Source organism: Serinus canaria, chromosome 14 (genome assembly GCF_022539315.1).
Source record: "Serinus canaria isolate serCan28SL12 chromosome 14, serCan2020, whole genome shotgun sequence".
Taxonomy (NCBI): Eukaryota; Metazoa; Chordata; class Aves; order Passeriformes; family Fringillidae; genus Serinus; species Serinus canaria.
In genome coordinates this window covers 14,449,749-14,467,888 of record NC_066328.1, presented here as the reverse complement: position 1 = coordinate 14,467,888, position 18,140 = coordinate 14,449,749, and the positions used below count along the sequence as shown (strand labels likewise).

Here is an 18,140-nt window from a genome sequence, read left to right as displayed (position 1 = left end):
TTCCCTCTTGGCTGGAACTCTGGATGTGGTTTTGGGTTCGGTGGTGGAGTTTTTTTCATCTTTTTTTTTTTTTTTTTTTTTTTTTTTTTAATCCCGATTTTTTTCACTTTTTATTTCCATCCCCGGGAGAGGCCTTGTGGAATTCCAGACTGGCAGCGAATCCCGAGGAAACCGGAGCGGGACAAAGGCTCGGGAGCCCGGCACAAGTTGGTGCAAGCAAAGAAAACCAGGGAAAAAATTCCTTTTGCCGAGGTTTCCTGAGGATCCAGGCTGACTTTCCGTGTTTCTCTTGGATCCCAGCACGGGAGCTGCAGCCCGGCTGGAGAGCTGCAGCAGCTGAGGAACGGCGAGGGAAGGAAAATCCAGGGATTCTGAGGGACCGGGTGAGTTCCAGGGATCGGGATGGAGGGATGGGATCCCCTGTGGGAGCAGAGCATTCCCGCCCTGCTGAGCACATTCCTTGGGAAAAGCAGGAATGAGGGGGTTGGGGAGTGCTGGGCTGGTTTAATTTGTCCCAGGTAAAATTCCCGGTCCCGTTCTCCACCCTGCACATCCCAGCGGGATGGGGATGGATCCGCCGTGCCCGCGGGATGCGGGGAGGGAAGGAGCCGCTTCCCGGAGGCTCCACAGGAGCCGAAACTTCCAGGGAATTCGCTTTTCCAACCCTCGGGAATGAGCTGCTCCCTCGAATTCCTCCAGGGAATTCGCTTTTCCAACCCTTGGGAATGAGCTGCTCCCTCGAATTCCTCCAGGGAATTCGCTTTTCCAACCCTTGGGAATGAGCTGCTCCCTCGAATTCCTCCAGGGAATTCGCTTTTCCAACCCTTTGAAATGTGCTGCTCACTCCGGGATGGGAGCGTGGCCGGGCGGGATCCAGGCACCGCATCCTGGGGGGAAAATCCCACCCGGGAGCCTCTGCAGGGACAACCCCGAATTCCCACAGAATTCCCAAATCCGGGGAAAGCTGCTTTTCCATCGGGAAGGGCGAAGGAGGGATCGGAGCCGGCCGCTTCCATCAGGGGGGTTTGTCCTGCGGGAGAAGCTGCCCTGGGAATGACTTTTACTGTAATTCCCGCTGAATCACAGCCTGGGCTGCCTCGGGAGCCGGGAATTCTGCCAGGGAGCCGCCCAGCCTGGAGCAGAGACAATTCCAGGACACTGCAGGAGTCAGAGGTGCGGGCAGGGACACGGGGAAAGAGAGAGGGAAGAGCTGTTCCCTTGGGAATCGGGATCATCCTCCTGCTCCCTGTCCGTGTTCCCTTGGGAATGGGGAACCTCTTCCTGCTCCCTGTCCCAGGGCAGGATGGAATCCTGGGATAAAGAGAAGGGAAAAGGGAAAAGCTGTTCCCTTGGGAATCTCGAACCTCCTCCTGTTAGGGCAGGATGGAACCTTGGGAATTTGCAGGAATCCAGGTTCACTGGAGCTTTTCCATCCAGGCACAGCCTCTCCTCCCACAGCCCCCCCATGGAATTGTGTTAAATCCATCCAGCCCCCCCGGGGTGCAGGGATATTTCCTTGGGAATCTCGTCTCTTCCCATTCCTGGGGAGCTCCTGGTGAATTCCCAGCAGGTGAGCACCCCAGTGGTTGCTGCTCAGGGCTGGCTCCTCCCGGGATGGAGGAATTCAGGGAATCACCCCCGCTGGAAAGAGACCCAGGCTGAAAAACGTGAGAAAATTAGAAATAAATGGGATAACTGGAAAAGGAGCTGCGAATTCCCAGACAAATGTTCACCCAGGCACTGCCAATCCAGCTGCAGCTCCACTCCTGGATCTCTCCATGGCTGGGTCCAGTTTTTCCCTCCATTCCTGCCTCCCTCACAGCTCCAGCAGCACTTCCAGCCCCTCTTCTCCATCCCCCCAGGCTTGGATAAACAGCCGGGACAAGGACCTGGCTCATCCTCCAACCAGGACAGGCAGTGGGAATTCCCAACCCACTTCCTTTTTGGGATGCAGATATTCCTGCCTGGGAGTTCTCAAATCACTTCTGCCACAGCCCAGCTCCTGCAGGACCTCCGGGATATTTTGTCCAGCAGGAATCCAGCAGCATTTTCCTTGGAAAACACACAAAATCCTCCAGTGCTCTGGGATTTTCCACGAGGAGCTGCCCACTAAGAAATGTCAGATCCTCCTGGGGGAGAAAACAAAACAAATCCCAGGGAAATCCTCTCCAAGAGGAAGCGCAGTGTTGGACAATCCCAGCCCTGAGGATGCCTCGTTTCCTGCTGCTCCCGATCCAAGGAGCCCCAGAGCCGTGAGGAGATTCAGGCTGGAGAGAAGAGAAAAGGTAAAAAGGCAAAACTGGAATATTTTCCATATTTCTGGAATGGTGCTGAGCTCCGGGGCTGGCACATCTGTGAGTTTTCCATCAAGGTTTTGGGTTTAACTCTGGGGTTTTAATCAAGGCTCAGGGGCAGCTCCTGGTGTTGTCCATGAGTTTAAAGCAAGGATAGTCATGGATTTCTTTTCCAAGTGAAGCCCTGGGAATAACCCTAGGAAGGAAAACATCAGCAGGAATTCAGAGTGTGGCTCAGGGAGTCCTGGAATTCCTGAGGTTGGAAAAGCCCCCCAAGACCATCCTGGGCTGGTTTTCAGGATTTTCTGCCCATTTGATCTTCCTGTGTTTCTATTCCCGGTTGGAAACTCAAGGATGGCTTTAAAAAGGATTTAATTACATGGAATTCAAGCCATGAATCCTGGTGGAAAATGGGGACTGATCCCTCCTCCAGCTGCTACTGGAACGAGGAACAATTCCAAATGCAAAGGCATTTCCAGTCCTGATGGATTTCAGGAAAGAACATTCCCTGCTCTCAGAGGCAAAGTCATTGTTTTCCTGCTAATAAGGATTTCTTGGATTTCCAGGAAGCTGGAGAGCTGTGACTGACACTTCTTTTGCAGCAGGGGAGAATGGGAAGAAAACATTCCCCAGGAATGCTGGTCCAATCCCACTCCTGACAGGTTTTTCCTCCCTTCCCCCCCACCCGGCTCGTTTTGTTCCCAGGGAAGCAGCTCCAAGGCTGGAAGTTCTCCCTCTGGGTGTCCATGGAATGAAATCCATGAATCCTGGATTTCCAGTGGAATCCAGGCCATCCAGCGCCCTCTTCCCGAGCTATTCCAGGAATTCCAGCTGGTGGAAGAGGAGCCATTCCCAGCCAGGGGTCAGCCTGAGTCCATCTCACTAATTGGACTTTGGAGAAGATCCACGGAGGCGTCGATCCAAGAAATCTGTCCTGGATGAGGCTCCACTGCAATCAGTGCAATGACACTAATTACACATGGAATGGGAATGAGTGGCCAGCCTCCAGCTCCAATCCTTCCCTGGGAACAGGTCAGTGAGGAGCCAGAGAAAATTCCTTTTCTTTTCACCTCTTCCTAGGCAGGGATTGGAGCTGAATCTGGGAGAAATCCAGGGGGAAATTGCCTTTGATGTGGAAAATAGAGGAATTTTCTCTGGCTCTTCACTGACCTGTTCCTAGGGAAGGACTGAGCTGAATCTGGGAGAAATGCAGGGAAAAAATGCCTCAAATGGAGAAAAAAGAGAAATTTTCACCCTGGATTTGTCCCAGAATCAGCTCCAATTTTCCTTAGGAACAGGTCAATGGAGAGCCAGGGAAAATTCCTCTTTTTTCCCCATGTGAGGCAATTTTTTTCCCCAGTGGATTTCTCCCAGTATCAGCTGCAGTTTTCCTTAGGAACAGGACATTGATGAGCCAGAGAAAATTCCTCTATTTTCCCCATCCGAGGCATTTTCTCCCTGGATCTCTCCCTGCATCCAGAACCTTTGGAGCCCGCAGGGAGCAGGTGCAAATCCGACCAAGGGTTCCCAAAGCCCAGGGTTTGTGCCGAGCAAATCCAGTTTGGTGCAGCTCTTTGGGTTTCCATTCCACACGTGGGAAAATCAAACTGGAAAATGCACACAGGAATTCCGACTGGAAGAGAATATGGGAATGGATAAACCATGGAAAGAAGTCACCAGCAAGAGGCTGACGGAGAACATCAAAAGATAGAAATGCTTTTGATTTCTTTTGGGTTTGGTTTTCTTCTGGGCTTTTCCTCCCCCCAAAAAAATCATGTTTTGGCTCTATATTTAAATAAAATTCCGTATTTTGCCCTTCATTTTGAATTTTTTGGGATACTGAAGCACCAAACAAGCCAACAGAGCATCACTTTGGTCTTTCCCCCAGAAATTTCCTGCAGCACTTGTTCCAAGAGCTTTTCCAGCGGAAAAAGCTTCTGCTCCCAGCAGGTTTTGTTTGGCTTGGGATTTTTTGGCCCCCCCCCCCGTCCCTTTGTTGACCTGGTGTCTCTCAGCAGCTGTCACAGGCAATGCCAGCCAGGAATCGCCGATCCCAGCGCTCCGAGGGGCACCGTTCCCACCCGGAGTCTCCCGGGATCCGTTAATCATTAACCCCAAGGAAAGCACTCGCCAGGTGGCCCCGATTGGGATCGCCCCGTTAATGGTTTGTGTTCCCTCTCCTCCCCAGCTGCTCCCAGGGAGGATGAGCTCCGTGATCCCGCTGCTGCTGCTGCTGCTTCCAGCCGGGAATGCCGGCTCCCAGCCGGAGCAGGCGCTGCCCAGGCGGCGCCTGGCGTGCGTGAGGTGCTGCGGGCCCTCGGAGCAGCCCGTCTCCATCTTCTCCCAAAGATCCGCCAGGATGAGCGGCCACCCCCAATATTCCCTGCCCAAAATCCAGCCCACCATCGACATCACCATCCTCAAAGGTGGGTGAAGCTCGTCTCCCAACCTTCTCCTTGCTGCTCTTCCTTGGCGCTTCCCTAGGGAAAAACTCAGCTCAAAATTCAAGAAGGAGGGCAAGGCGTGCCCAAAAGTGCCCAAAATCAGGTTGTGCCCAAATCGAGGGTAAGGGGTGCCCAAAATGTGGTTGTGCCCAAAGGTGTGCAAAATGAAGTTAAGACGTGCCCAAATGGTCTTCAAAGTATCAAAATAAGGTCAAGGGGTGTCCAAAAATGCGGTTGTGCCCAAAGGTGTGCAGAATAAGGTCAAAGGTGCCCAAAATGTGGTTGTGCCCAAAAGTGCCCCAAACGAGGTTAAGATGTGCCCAAATGGGCTTCAAAGTATCAAAATAAGGTCAAGGGGTGTCCAAAAATGTGCCCAAGCCAAGGTCAAGGGGTGCCCAAAAGGTTTCCATGCCCAAAATGTGTCCAAAACAAAGTCAGGGGTGCCCAAAATGTGGTGGCGCCTAAACTTGCCCCAAAGTGCCAAAAACAAGGCCAGGGGTTGCCCAAAATGTGTTTGTGCCCAAAAGTGCCCAAAACCAGGTAAAGGGGCGCCCCAAACATGGCGGAGCCCAAAACAGGGTCAAGGGGTGCCCAAATTGTGCCCAAAGGTTGAACTGTGCCCGAAGGGTTGTCACGCCCAAAACGTGTCCAAAACAAGCTCAAGTGGTCCCCAAAATATGGTGGTGTCCAAACATGGCCCAAAGTTAATCCTTCTGGGAATTGGGGAGGTGCTGATATCTGACCATGGATTAATCCTGCTGGGAATTGGGAAACTGCTGATATCTGATTGACAGTCCCAGATTAATCCCTCTGGGAATTGGGAAGGTGCTGATTTCTGACCATGGGTTAATCCCTTTGGGAATTGGGAAGGTGCTGATATCTGATTGACATTCCCAGATTAATCCCTCTGGGAATTGGGCATCTGCTGATTTCTGACCATGGGTTAATCCCTTTGGGAATTGGGAAGGTGCTGATATTGGATTGACATTCCCAGATTAATCCCTCTGGGAATTGGGCATCTGCTGATTTCTGACCATGGGTTAATCCCTTTGGGAATTGGGAAGTGCTGATATCTGACTGATATTCCCAGATTAATCCTTCAGAGGAATGGGAAGCTGCTGATATCTGATTGGCATTCCCAGATTAATCCCTCTGGGAATTGGGAAGGTGCTGATCTCTGACCATGGGTTAATACCTTTGGGAATTGGGAAGCTGCTGATTTCTGACCATGGGTTAATCCCTTTGGGAATTGGGAAGTGCTGATATCTGACTGATATTCCCAGATTAATCCTTCAGAGGAATGGGAAGCTGCCGATACCTGACTGACATTCCCAGGCAGAGCACATGCCCTGGCATCTCCTCTGCTGCCATTCCCACCACCTGAGCTCCCACCCTTGTGTTTTCCCTCCTCCCCCTCCCCATGGCAGGCGAGAAGGGCGAGATGGGCGAGCGGGGATTCCCGGGAGCGGCGGGGAAGGCGGGAGAGCGCGGATCCCGCGGGCCGAGCGGCCGCAAGGGCCAGAAGGGCCAGGCGGGTCCCCAGGGCCACCCCTGCAAGCTGCTCTTCGCCGCCTTCTCCGTGGGCCGCCGCAAGGCCCTGCACAGCTCCCTCTACTTCCAGCACGTCACCTTCGACACCGAGCTCGTCAACCTCTACCAGCACTTCAACATGTTCTCCGGGAAGTTCTTCTGCTACGTGCCCGGCATCTACTACTTCAGCCTCAACGTGCACACCTGGAATTTCAAGGAGACCTACGTGCACCTGATGAGGAACGAGGAGGCCGTGGCCATCCTGTACGCCCAGCCCAGCGACAGGAGCATCATGCAGAGCCAGAGCCTGATGCTGGATCTGCGGGAAGGGGATGAGGTTTGGGTCAGGATGTTCAAGAGGGAGAGGGAAAACGCGATTTACGGCGAGGAGTCGGATCTTTACATCGTCTTCAACGGGCACCTGATCAAACCCGCCCTGGAGTAGGAGCTCCCCTGGCTCCAGGGCCGAGCTTTGGGACATCCAGCACTGCCTTCCCTGGAGAAGCGCAGCTCGGATTCCGTCTGGAAGCAGCCCTGGAAGAGTTGTTTCCCCACATCTGCGTGGCTCCAAGCCGCACAAGAATTCCAGAAGGTTCCCAGCTCCCTTGGTGGCCCCTCGGGAGCATCCCTGCGGCTTGTCCAGCTGACAGCAAAAATCCCCCTTCTTTCCCTGCGTCTCCCATCCCATTTGGAAAAGTTGCAGCCCTTGGAAGGGTGGTTTTCCCACTCATTTATGGAGGGAGGGAACTGTTCCAACTGCACAAGAATTCCAGAAGATTCCCAGCTCCCTGTGTAGCTCCTCAGGAACATCCCTGAAGAGCTACCAAGTTAGCAGCAAAAATTCCCCTTCTTTCCCTGCGTCTCCCATTCCAGTTGCAGCCCTTGGAAGGGTGGTTTTCCACCCTTCCAAGGCGGCTGCTCCACCTGCACAAAAATTCCAGAAGGTTCCCTGGTCCCTGTAAGGACCCTCAGGAACATCCCTGAAGGGTTTGCCAAGCTGACAGCAAAAATTCCGCCTTGCTCTGCATCTCCAGTCCCTGTTGGAATATTTGATGGGTGGGTTTCCACCCCTGGGTGGGTGGAGGGAGCTGCTCCACCTGCACAAAAATTCCAGAAGATTCCCAGCTCCCTGTGCAGCCCCTCAGGAACATCCCCAAAAGTTTGCCAAGCTGGCAGCAGAATTTCCCTCCTTTGCTGGGCTTTAGATAGAGAATTACAACAATTAGGATATAATTACCATTAAATAATTATCCTTGAGGGCCAGAGTGGTTATCCAGGTGCTAATTAAGGAATTCTGTTATTCCTGCAAAAATCTCAGTGAATTAGAGCCACCCCCCTCAGCAGAACCAAGCTGGCTCCTCTCAGGCAGGAATTTTGGCATTGAAATCCATATTTTGCACGGGAATTAATCCCAAATTCCAGCTTGGTTCCATTCTGTGCCGTATCCCATGGTTCCAGCAGAATGGTGGAATTGGAGGAATAACAAACAGCAGATGGATTCAGGGAAACAGAGCTCGGTACAACCACAAGCTCCAGAGAAAAACTTCCCAGGAGAACACCCAGCCTGCCTGGGAATGGGTTTCCCAGCTGGACAAAAGGCTGGGAATTTGGGATTTGCCAAGCTGGGATTGCAGGCTGTGCTCCCATCTGGACGTTCCCATTTTGGAGCACCAGCATTTCTGGGAAATGGAGGAAAAACTGGAAAGAAAAAGGGTTTTTGGTTTTATTTTTTTGGGCTTCTTTTTTTAGGCATTTGGGGTTTTTCCTCAGGGATTACCGCCTTGGAGCACCATCATTGCTGGGAAATGGAGGAAAAACAGGAAAGAAAAATGGGTTTTTCTTCAAGCAGCGATTTTTAGGGATTTGGGGGTGTTTTTCCCAGAAATTACCATTTTATGGCACCATCATTTATGGAAAGTGGAGGGAAAACAGGAAAGAAAAAGGAGTTTTTCTTCAAGCAGTAATTTTTAAGGATTTGGTGTTTTTTTTTTTTTTTTTCCTAAAATATTATGGATGGAAGCCTGGTGCATGCAGCAAAACCCCATCATTTTATCCCATTCCTCCTTCTCCTTCCTCCCAGGCTCTCGTTTGCTTCCCAAACCTTTTGTACAAAGAATCCAGGGAAATTCTTGCCAGGAAAACGCTCCCATGGATCTCACCTTCCCCTGCTTTGGGAAAAGTAGCTGAAATAAAGATTTTGCTTTCAGTACCTGTCTTTGTTTCTCTCTTTTCCATAAATTTTTCCATAAGTTTTTCCTCATTCCCTTGCTAAAAGCACCACACTGCCCCTGGAAAAGTCTCCAGGGACAATTTTAGCCCCTTTAATCCACAGAATTCCTGAAAGGAAGCTGTCACCAACTCCTTTTCCTCTAAATCAATCCCAAATCTTCAAGACCTCCAAAATTTCCTGAAAATAGGGACTTTTAAGTAGAAAATTCCAGATAAAGATGGATCCCAAGGCTTGAAACCTCGAGTGTGCTCCTGCTTCCCTCACCCTGCATCCTGAAAAGGAAATTCCCGTCATTTTAAAGCCACATTGGAGAGCTCCACATCTTTTCCCCTCCTTTTCCTACTTCTAAATCCTCCCTGTCCCATCCCTAGGTTGGAAAAGGGTGGAGCAGGAGCATTCCCAGCTGGTCTGGAATTCCTCATTCCTCACAGATCCAGCAATTTCCCACAGTTTTGGCTCATTCCCATCTCCTGTTCACTGCAATGATTAAAATTACAATTAAAAATTCCCTGATTATTGCCAGGGATGGGAAAAACCCCACCCAGAACGTTTTCAATCCACAGAATTCCAGGGAAATCCCTTTCTCCTGGGAATCAGCCAAAAAAATCCATCATTTTTATCCCTGAGTAAATTCATCTCCAGGAGAGAGATTTGGATTTTGGAGCTCTCCCGACTCACCCCAGTGCCAGGAGCAGGAAATCATCAAATCCACATGGATTCCAGGGGCACAACGACCTTCCCAAGCATCCAAAGGGATCCGCAGGATCCAAATTATCCCTAAAGGCCTAAAAACCACTGGGGATCTCAACCTGCCGAGGTTTTTTAGGGAAAAACTGGGATATGTCAAAGCTGAATGTTCCCAGTGGCACATTTTGAATCCCTTTCCCTTTTGGGAAGGAAATTTCCCCAAAATCCAACTGAAACCTGCCCTGCTCTGCTTGTTGAGCTCCCTCTGCCCTGGGAATGCCAAATCCCTCATTCCCATCTCCTCCCAGCCTGCCTTGGGAATCAAGAGGGAAATCAGGAAATCTGCACCAATTCCAGGGGCAAATCCCAGAGGGAGCCCACAGGGCCCAGATCTCCTCAAATCCACCAGGAATCTCAGCCTGATGAGGTTTTCTGGGAATTCATTGGAAACTCTAAAAGCTGAATATCCAAAGATTTTTCCCTCTGCTGCCTTTTAAAATCCCTTTTCCAGGCTGGAATCCCTGAAATCCGAGTTTCGCCCCCTCTGCCCTGTGTTCCCTGCTCCCTCTATCCCAGGAACGCCACAACCCCTCATTCCCATCCCCTCCCAGCCTGTTTTGGGGACAAAGAGCCGGTTTGGGTGCGGCTCCATCCCTCTGGATGGATTTTTCTCGGGAATAACAACAGGCGCCGGTGCCTTGGGCAAACTCTTCCCTTCCTCTGCAGGAGGAAACTTTGGATTTACAACAGGAACGGCGAGATAACATCGAGGCTGATAAGGAAACCAGGCAACAAATCAGGCTAATGGATTGCCTCTGGATGAGTGGAATGGGATTTAATGGCTCCAGCAAGGATCTGTCCCACCCCAAGGATTGAGAGAAAATGCAGGAGATGGGAGGGGAAAGTGGGAAAACAAACAGAGAGCCAGGGAGCAATCCTGGCTGAAAGCTCCGATGGAGACTTTGGCCTCCACACCCTCCCTGCAGGCTGGGAATGGCAATTCCCAAACCATGGACAGGCTGGGAATGGCAATTCCCAAAGCTGGACAGGCTGGGAATGGCAATTCCCAAACCTTGCACAGTCTGGGAATGGCAATTCCTAAACCTGGACAGGCTGGGAATGGCAATTCCTAAACCTGCATAGGCTGGGAATGGCAATTCCCAAACTCTGGACAGGCTGGGAATGGCAATTCCCAAACCTGCATAGGCTGGGAATGGCAATTCCCAAACTCTGGACAGGCTGGGAATGGCAATTCCCAAACCATGGACAAGCTGGGAATGGCAATTCCCAAACCTGGACAGGCTGGGAATGGCAATTCCTAAACCTGGACAAGCTGGGAATGGCAATTCCCAAACCTGGACAAGCTGGGAATGGCAATTCCCAAACCTGGACAGGCTGGGAATGGCAATTCCCAATCCCTGGACAGGCTGGGAATGGCAATTCCCAAACCTTGCACAGGCTGGGAATGGCAATTCCCAAACCTGGACAGGCTGGGAACGGCAATTCCCAAACCTGGACAGGCTGGGAATGGCAATTCCCAAACTTTGGATAGGCTGGGAATGGCAATTCCCAAACCTGGACGGGCTGAAATCTCCATCCTTCCCTGGAATGAGAGGTGGGATTCATTTGAGGCATTCCCTGCTCTGTTCCTGTAAATCCTGAGGATTCCTCGTTCTCCTCCCGATTTTCCAGAGTGGTTTTACTTTTCCTGGCCAGACCCAGAAGATCCGTGTATGCTCTTTGCCCTCAGCACCTTTTCCTTGCGGAATTTTGGGAGATTCCCTGTTCTTTTCCAGGTTTTTCAGTAAAATCCTTGGGATTGGGATGGGGCAGGGCCTTCCTGTGGGGAAAACTCAGGAATTGTGTCCTGGCAGGGCTGGATTTGGCCCCAGCAGAGAGGTGGGAAGAGCTTCCTCCCCTCAGGAATGGGCAGGCAGGGGGATGAGCTGGATCCCTGGGATGGGGAGGGATTTGCTTCCCTGTTCCCAAAGCTGTGGATGTTTCCTCCCCAGCTGCTGCTGCAGAGATTTGGGCACCCAACAATTCCTGCCAGACACAGGGAATGGCAGCCTAATGCCATTTCCAGGGAAAATCACATTAAATTCAGCTCTCCAAGGAATTGCTTCCTCTCTGGATCGTTCTGGAAGCAAATCCCTCTCTGCTGGCTCCAGGCTGGAATGCTGCAATCTCAGCCACCCCAAGGCCCTTTCAGGAGTGAAATTCCACCTGCAGGTAACCGAGGAATTGCCACTGGATTTGGGGTTTTGCTGATCCAAAACCCAGCACAGAGCCTGTGAATTCCCAGGGGATCACATTGGAATTGTCTCCCTTTTTCCATGCAAGGGAGAATCCAAAACAATTCCTCCACCAGATCGTTTCTCCCCGTTTTCCTGTGTTTTCATCCCTTTTTAGTCAGAATCCTGAATTTTTCCAGGATGGAAAAGACACCTGGGCAGGGATGGGCTGGGTGCTGCCAGAGATCTTTTCCTACCTCAGTGATCCTGTGATTCCAGGGGTGCAGAGCCCTCTATTCCCATTCCCATCCCCATCCCCATTCCCATCCCCATCCCCATTCCCATTCCCATTCCATGCCCAGGCCCATTCCCAGGCCCAGCCCCAGCCCCAGTCCCAGTCCCAGGCCCAGGCCCAGTCCCATGCCCATTCCCAGCCCCATTCCCATTCCCATGCCCATCCCCAGGCCCAGTCCCATTCCCAGTCCATTCCATCCATCCCATTCCCATTCCCACGCCATGCCATCCCCATCCCCATTCCCATCCCCATCCCCATTCCCATCCCCATTCCCATCCCCATCCCCATTCCCATTCCCATCCCCATTCCCATTCCCATTCCCATTCCCATTCCCATTCCCATTCCCATTCCCATTCCCATTCCCATTCCCATTCCCATCCCCACTCCCCATTCCCATTCCCATTCCCATTCCCATTCCCATTCCCATTCCCTGCCTCTCTCTCTGTAGCCCAGCTCAGCTCCCAGATTTTCATCAGGTCAGAAATCCACGGATCTGCTTTTCCCTCCCTGAAAACCTGCTGGAAAAGTCCCAACACCACGGAGAGCCATGAATTAATTCCTTGGAAATGCCTGTGATTCCTGTCAGGAGCCAGGCACAGACACGTCAGGAAATAAAAGAATTCCAAGTGTGGGATGGGGCCCGCCAGCCCTGTCTGGCACCTGGCATATGGGGCTGGAATCTGTGGAAAAACGGGACAGGGATGCAAACAGGGTGCTCTCATTAATTCTGGGAATGCATAATTAATTAATTACCCTGCCCAGGGGAGCGGCTGTCACCAGAGCCAGGGCTTCTCCTCCTCTGGTGAAGCAGGAATTGTGCAGGAATTGTGCATGGAATCTGTCCTGCCTGGCTCTGTTGTTCCTCCTGGATGCAGGAATTGTGCCCAGGATTGCTGCCCCGTCCCTGGAAGCGTCCAAGGCCAGAGCTTGGAGCATCCTGGAATAGTGGAGATTGTTCCTGCTCATGTCAGGGGTTGGAATGGGATGAGGTTAAAGTCCCTCCCAATCCAGAGCATTCCATGATTCTTTGTTTTGCTAGGAAAAGCCAGGAGTGCATAAATTCATCGGAGGGGTTTTATCCTTTGTTTTTTCCACCAGATTCTCCAGAGAAAACCATGGTGGGATTCAGCTCTGGAGCAGGGAGAGGAAAAGCCCCAAATCTCCCTCTGAAATATAAAACAGGGATCCCCTGGAGCAGGGAGGGGGCTGCAATCCTGGATCTCCCATCCCAGAGGGATGCACCAGGATTACAAACCCCAAATCCAGCCGGCAGAGGTGATCCACGGAAGGTGCAGGGAAAACTCTTCCCTGATAATTCCCAGGTCTGGACTGCCCTTCCAGGCCTGGGCTGTGTTTGCATCCAGGGCCAAATCCCCACGGAAATTCCTGTGTAATCTCCCACCCCCACGGGCCAGGATTGTTCATTCCCAGCTTTTCCTGTTGGGAAAGCACAGCGGGTTCAGCCCAGGCTGAGGCAATGGGATACATCCAACATTTGGGATGACTCCTGGCTCCCAGGGATTAAGGGCTCAGGAGAAAGGAGCCAGCAGGGAGAGCTTCACCTGCTGTGACTTTCCAGGGAATGATGGGCAGACAGGGAGGATTAAGTGTGAAAGGGAGAGGGAACACAGAAACCCCGGAGCGTCGCCCATCCCATGGCAACAGCGCCGGATTTCCATGGAGTTCTCCAAACAAGCCCCAGAGAGGAGGGAATGAGGACCCAGGAACGCCAGGAGCAGGGTGAGGTGAGAAGCTGAGGCATTCCAGGTGAGCGAGGGGCTGGAGCTGGATAAAATATCCTGGGAATAAACCTGGGAATGAAATCGGCCGCTCCCGCCTGGGCTGCAGCTCCGAGGAGCTGGAAATTGGGATTTGCAGGATTCAAGGATCCTGCTGATGGATCAAGGCTGGGCCAGGACTTTGTGGCACAGGGAATGTTTGGATCCCAGGGATAATCCCAGCCCTGGAACCTCGGGAAGAGAGAGCTGGGAGTTTAACTGGGAGTTAAAGAGGGAAGGGGCAATAATTCCACGCGTGTCCTGCTCTTACTCCAACATCAATCCACTGATAAATCCCGGGATAAATTCCACACTTCTGGCACTTTCCTGGGTTTTTCCTCCCTTGGGGAGCAGCCAGGAGAGATCCCAAAGCCAGAGGATTCCCTGCTGAAACCAAGTAATGCCCAGTGAAGCCCATGGATCCCGATCCCTCTGGGATGCCCATCTGGAATCTGCCCTTTGGAATTGCCATCTCCTAATGCTCCTTGTCCAAATCCATCAATTAATCCCATTTTTCATGGAATCAAAAGTGAATCCCCGAAGGAAGCTGCTCCTGTATCCCAAAGGTTTCTTGGTGGATTTTCCCCCCACACCCTTCCTTCCCTTCCTTTGGTATCCAGCAGCTGGAATTCCCTTTATTCCATGCATCTCATTGAATATTCATAGCTGGAGCCCGAACCAGAAATTCCAGTTTATTTTTTATTTATTATTTTATTATTTTTATTTTATCCAAACGATTTTTCCACCTCCTGAAGGTCAGGTGGGCACGGGGAAAATTTTCTGTGGGTGGTTTTTCGGTGGATTTTTTTTTTTTTTCCCAGCAGAGCAGAGCCAACAATTGGAATCCTTGGGTGAATCGAAGGAAAAGCTGAATAAGCTGGAATTTGGAAGGATTGTCTGTCGAGGTATTAGAAATGTCACTCAATCCCTGGGGCTGAGGGATTGGGGCTGGAATGTGTGGAGAAGAAAAGGGATCTGGGGAGTGTCTGGAGCTCCGGGAAGGGCTGGCTGGGAGGACAGATTCCCCCGGGAATTTGTCACTCTTTGTGGAAGGATGACATGTTTTGATGGAATGTGTGCAGGGATGTTGGCAGCTCAGCTGGCTCCTCAAAATTCCGCTGCCAGGCTGCCGGGAGAAGCCCGGGAATGCTGTTTGGGATTCAGGGAAAAGCCAGCAGAGCTCCTTCCTAAGGCATGGAGCAGGTCTGAGGAAAGATTTGTTGGGATGGGGAGGGAATCCCGTGGAGCAAAGGCTGAGTGGCACTGGAGAGGGGATCTGCAGGAGCTGCTCCCAGAAAAAAATCCCTTAGGCCAGGAAAAAAATAAAAAATAACTCCTCCAAAGCAGCATTCCCATGGCTCTGAATTCCCCAGGGAATGCTGGCTGGAAAGGGAATTTTCCTGGGAATTGGGGCATTGAGAGCTCTCCTAAATTTGCTCCATAGATCTGATGGCTGGAATTTCTGTTTTCTGGGAATTGGGATCCCCACCCTGATCCAGGGGAGTGGGAAAAGGGGCAGGTGGAAAACGAGGCCCAGGTTTATCCACCTCTTTTCCAGGGTCTGTTCCCTCCAGATCAAACTTCCCTTGGTAATTCCAAGGATTTGATGGGAAGAAGGGGACAAATGCTCTTTGCTCTGCCCAAGCCAGGGTTCAGCTCCTTCCCAGAAATCCGAATTTATTAAAATCTTTTTAAAAGCAGATTTTCCTGCCCCAACCTTGAGCTTTCCACTCTGGAGCTTCCAGGAGGGATCATCTCAGGTGGAAAACTGAGGGAATCACAGCCCAGCTCCCACCAAAACTATGGGAAAAGTTAATTTTATTCATTAATCCGTTGAGCCTGGCTGTGCTGGGATCTGGGATGTGCTGTAGGGCAGGAGGGCACTGCCTGCTCCTGGGAGAAACCCAGGAGTAAATTACTCCTGGTGCCAGCCAGGCTCTGGGTGCATCCTGTGCCATTCCTGGCTCTGGGAATGTGAGTGTCACATCCAACAGAATAAAGGGGATGATGGAATCATTAAAGTTGGGAAAAATCCTCCAGGACTGAGGCACAAACAGCCCCTGGCAGCTGCACCAGCCAGGAGGATTGAGCTGGGTTTAGTGCCTGAACACAGAGCTCTGAGTCCAGATTTACACTCAGAGGGGATTGAGCTGGGTTTAATTTCTGAACACACAGCCTTGAGTCCAGATTTACACTCAGAGGGGATTGAGCTGGGTTTAATTTCTGAACACACAGCCTTGAGTCCAGATTTACACTCAGAGGGGATTGAGCTGGGTTTAATTTCTGAACACACAGCCTTGAGTCCAGATTTACACTCAGAGGGACTGAGCTGGGTTTAGTGCCTGAACACACAGCTCTGAGTCCAGATTTGCACTCAGAACCAAGGGCTGCACACAGACTCTCCCCAGGAGCCCAGGGCCATCAGCCCTGACATCACAACAACGGGGTCACAGCCCATCCCATGGGGTGGGAAGGAGGAAATTCCACGGCTGCATTGAGTCCTTGCCAGGATGTTCTCCTAAGCTCGGTTTTTGTCCTTTCTGGCTGTCTTTGAAGGGGTCCTGGCTGCCCTGGGATGGGTTAATGACAGGAAAACAAAGCCAAGGCAGCACCCAGCACATCAGAGCCCATCTCCAGAGCTGTGCTGGTGCCTTTTTTGCATGAAACTCCGAAGAAATCTCATTTTCCTTTCAGAAATCCCCTTGAAGAATTCCCAAAGATCCCAGCTGAGCTGTTTGCTGCTCGGAGCTGATCCCAGCAGTGCAAAGCAGCCTTAAACCAAGCTTAACAAGGGAATTGGAGCTGGCTGGGTGTTGGTTTGCATGGCTAGAGGGGCACAAAGCCTGGAAATCATTCCCTGGAGGACCCAAAGTGGTCCCGGACATCAGATCCATCAGGACACCACGAGAGCTGGGCACTTCCAGCTGGGAATAGCAGGGAAGAGCCCTCTGTGTGCATTTCTGGGAGCTTCTGGGGCTCCACATTTTCCTTTTGCATGGACTGAGCTCTCCTTGAAGTCCCCAAGTCCTCCAGGGACCCTGCAGTGCCAGGCCATGCCATCCTTGAATTCCCCAAATTTTCCAGGGAACCCTGCAGTGCCAGGCCGTGCCGTCCTTGAAGTCCCCAAATTTTCCAGGGGACTCTGCAGTGCCAGCCCATGCTGTCCTTGAAGTCTCCAAGTCCTCCAGGGACCCTGCAGTGCCAGGCCATGCTGTCCTTGAATTCCCTAAATTTTCCAGGGGACCCTGCAGTGCCAGGCCGTGCCATCCTTGAAGTCCCCAGGTCCTCCAGGGGACCCTGCAGTGCCAGGCCGTGCCCTCAGACCTTGCTGGTCTGCATGTGCCCGTTGAACTCCGCGTTCCTCGGGGTCAGCATGGACTCCTGCAGGCGGCTGCTGTTCTCCTGCCTGTGCTCCACGGGCTCTCCATCCTCGGCTCCGTCGCCCTTGCGGAGGCAGAGAACCTTCTGGAAGCTCTGCTTGAAGTTGTCGGAGAGGAAGCCGTAGAGGATGGGGTTGGCGCAGCTGTTGGCGTAGCTCAGCACCACCATGAAGAAGTAGAGCCCCTCGAGGACGGGGTCGGCGGGCAGGATGAGGATCAGGTTGACGATGTTCATGGTGTAGAAGGGCAGCCAGCAGAAGACGAAGACCACCACGATGATCACCACCATCCTGGTGACCTTGCGCTCCGACCGGCGGCGCCGCGTGGAGCCCACGCGGATCCCCGAGGACTTGACCTTGACCACGATCAGCAGGTAGCACAGGCAGATGACCAGCAGGGGCCCGAAGAAGCCCAGCGCCGAGGTGTAGATGATGAACGCCGCCGACCAGACGTTGACCGGCTCCGGCCAGTTCATGTTGCACGTCTGGAAATCCTCCTGCACGTCCGAGAAGATGATGACGGGCAGCACCACCAAGAAGGAGAAGGTCCAGACCGTGGCGCTGATCAGCTTGGCCACCCTGGGCCGCCTCCACTTGGTGGATTTGATGGGGTGCACCACGGCCAGGTAGCGGTCCATGCTCATCACCGTCAGGCAGAAGATGCTGGTGAACTGGTTGATGCCGTCCACGGTCATCACCAGGCGGCAGAGGAAGGAGCCGAAGGGCCAGTAGGAGATGGCGTTCTGGGTGGCCAGGAAGGGCAGGCCCAGCATGAAGAGCACGTCGGCCACGGCCAGGTTGAGGATGTAGATGTTGGTGACCGTCTTCATCTTGGCGTGGCGCAGCACCACGTAGATGACCAGGGCGTTGCCGCTCAGCCCCAGGGCGCACACCAGCAGGTAGCAGATGGGGATGAGCACCTTGTGGATGTACTGGAACGGGGGCGGCCCCGGGAGCGTCCCGTTCTCCGTCCCGTTGGGCAGCAGGGAGGAGTTGGCCTGGCCGGGAGCGCCGTCCGAGCTGAACGTGCTGGAGAAGTACAGGGGATCCATGGCTCCTTTGTTTTCTCCCTCCGTGGGTTCTTCCTCTCAGGAGAGATTAAACTCCATGGGCAGTGCAGTTCCTAGAAGGAACATTTTGTTCCTAGAAGGGAAATTCAAAATGCGAAAAGTCAAAATTCAAAAACTCAGAAATTAAGAAATTCAGAAATTGAAAAGTTCAAAAACCTCAAAAACTCGAGGAAAACAGCGACAGCACTTTTGCAAAGTG

General features: G+C 52.3%; 2 protein-coding genes across 3 annotated transcripts; one reads left to right on the top strand and one right to left on the bottom strand.

Annotated features, from left to right (window-relative positions):
* Positions 1–148: 148 nt before the first annotated feature.
* On the top strand, positions 149–8,114 carry C1QTNF8 (C1q and TNF related 8). Of its 2 annotated transcripts, none has more exons than XM_018915787.3 (3): positions 149–383; positions 4,483–4,720; positions 6,166–8,114. In XM_018915787.3, the coding sequence occupies exons 2-3, from the start codon at positions 4,498–4,500 to the stop codon at positions 6,711–6,713; spliced, it is 771 nt and encodes a 256-aa protein (XP_018771332.2). In that variant the 5' UTR covers positions 149–383; positions 4,483–4,497; the 3' UTR covers positions 6,714–8,114. The 2 variants fall into 2 exon arrangements, with proteins under 2 accessions (XP_018771332.2, XP_009090302.2); XM_009092054.4 differs by lacking the exon at positions 149–383 and adding an exon at positions 1,999–2,285.
* Positions 8,115–16,810: 8,696 nt separating this feature from the next.
* On the bottom strand, positions 16,811–17,923 carry SSTR5 (somatostatin receptor 5). The gene has a single exon (XM_030229800.2). It carries the CDS (start codon positions 17,921–17,923, stop codon positions 16,811–16,813), a length of 1,113 nt encoding a protein of 370 aa, XP_030085660.2.
* Positions 17,924–18,140: the final 217 nt, after the last annotated feature.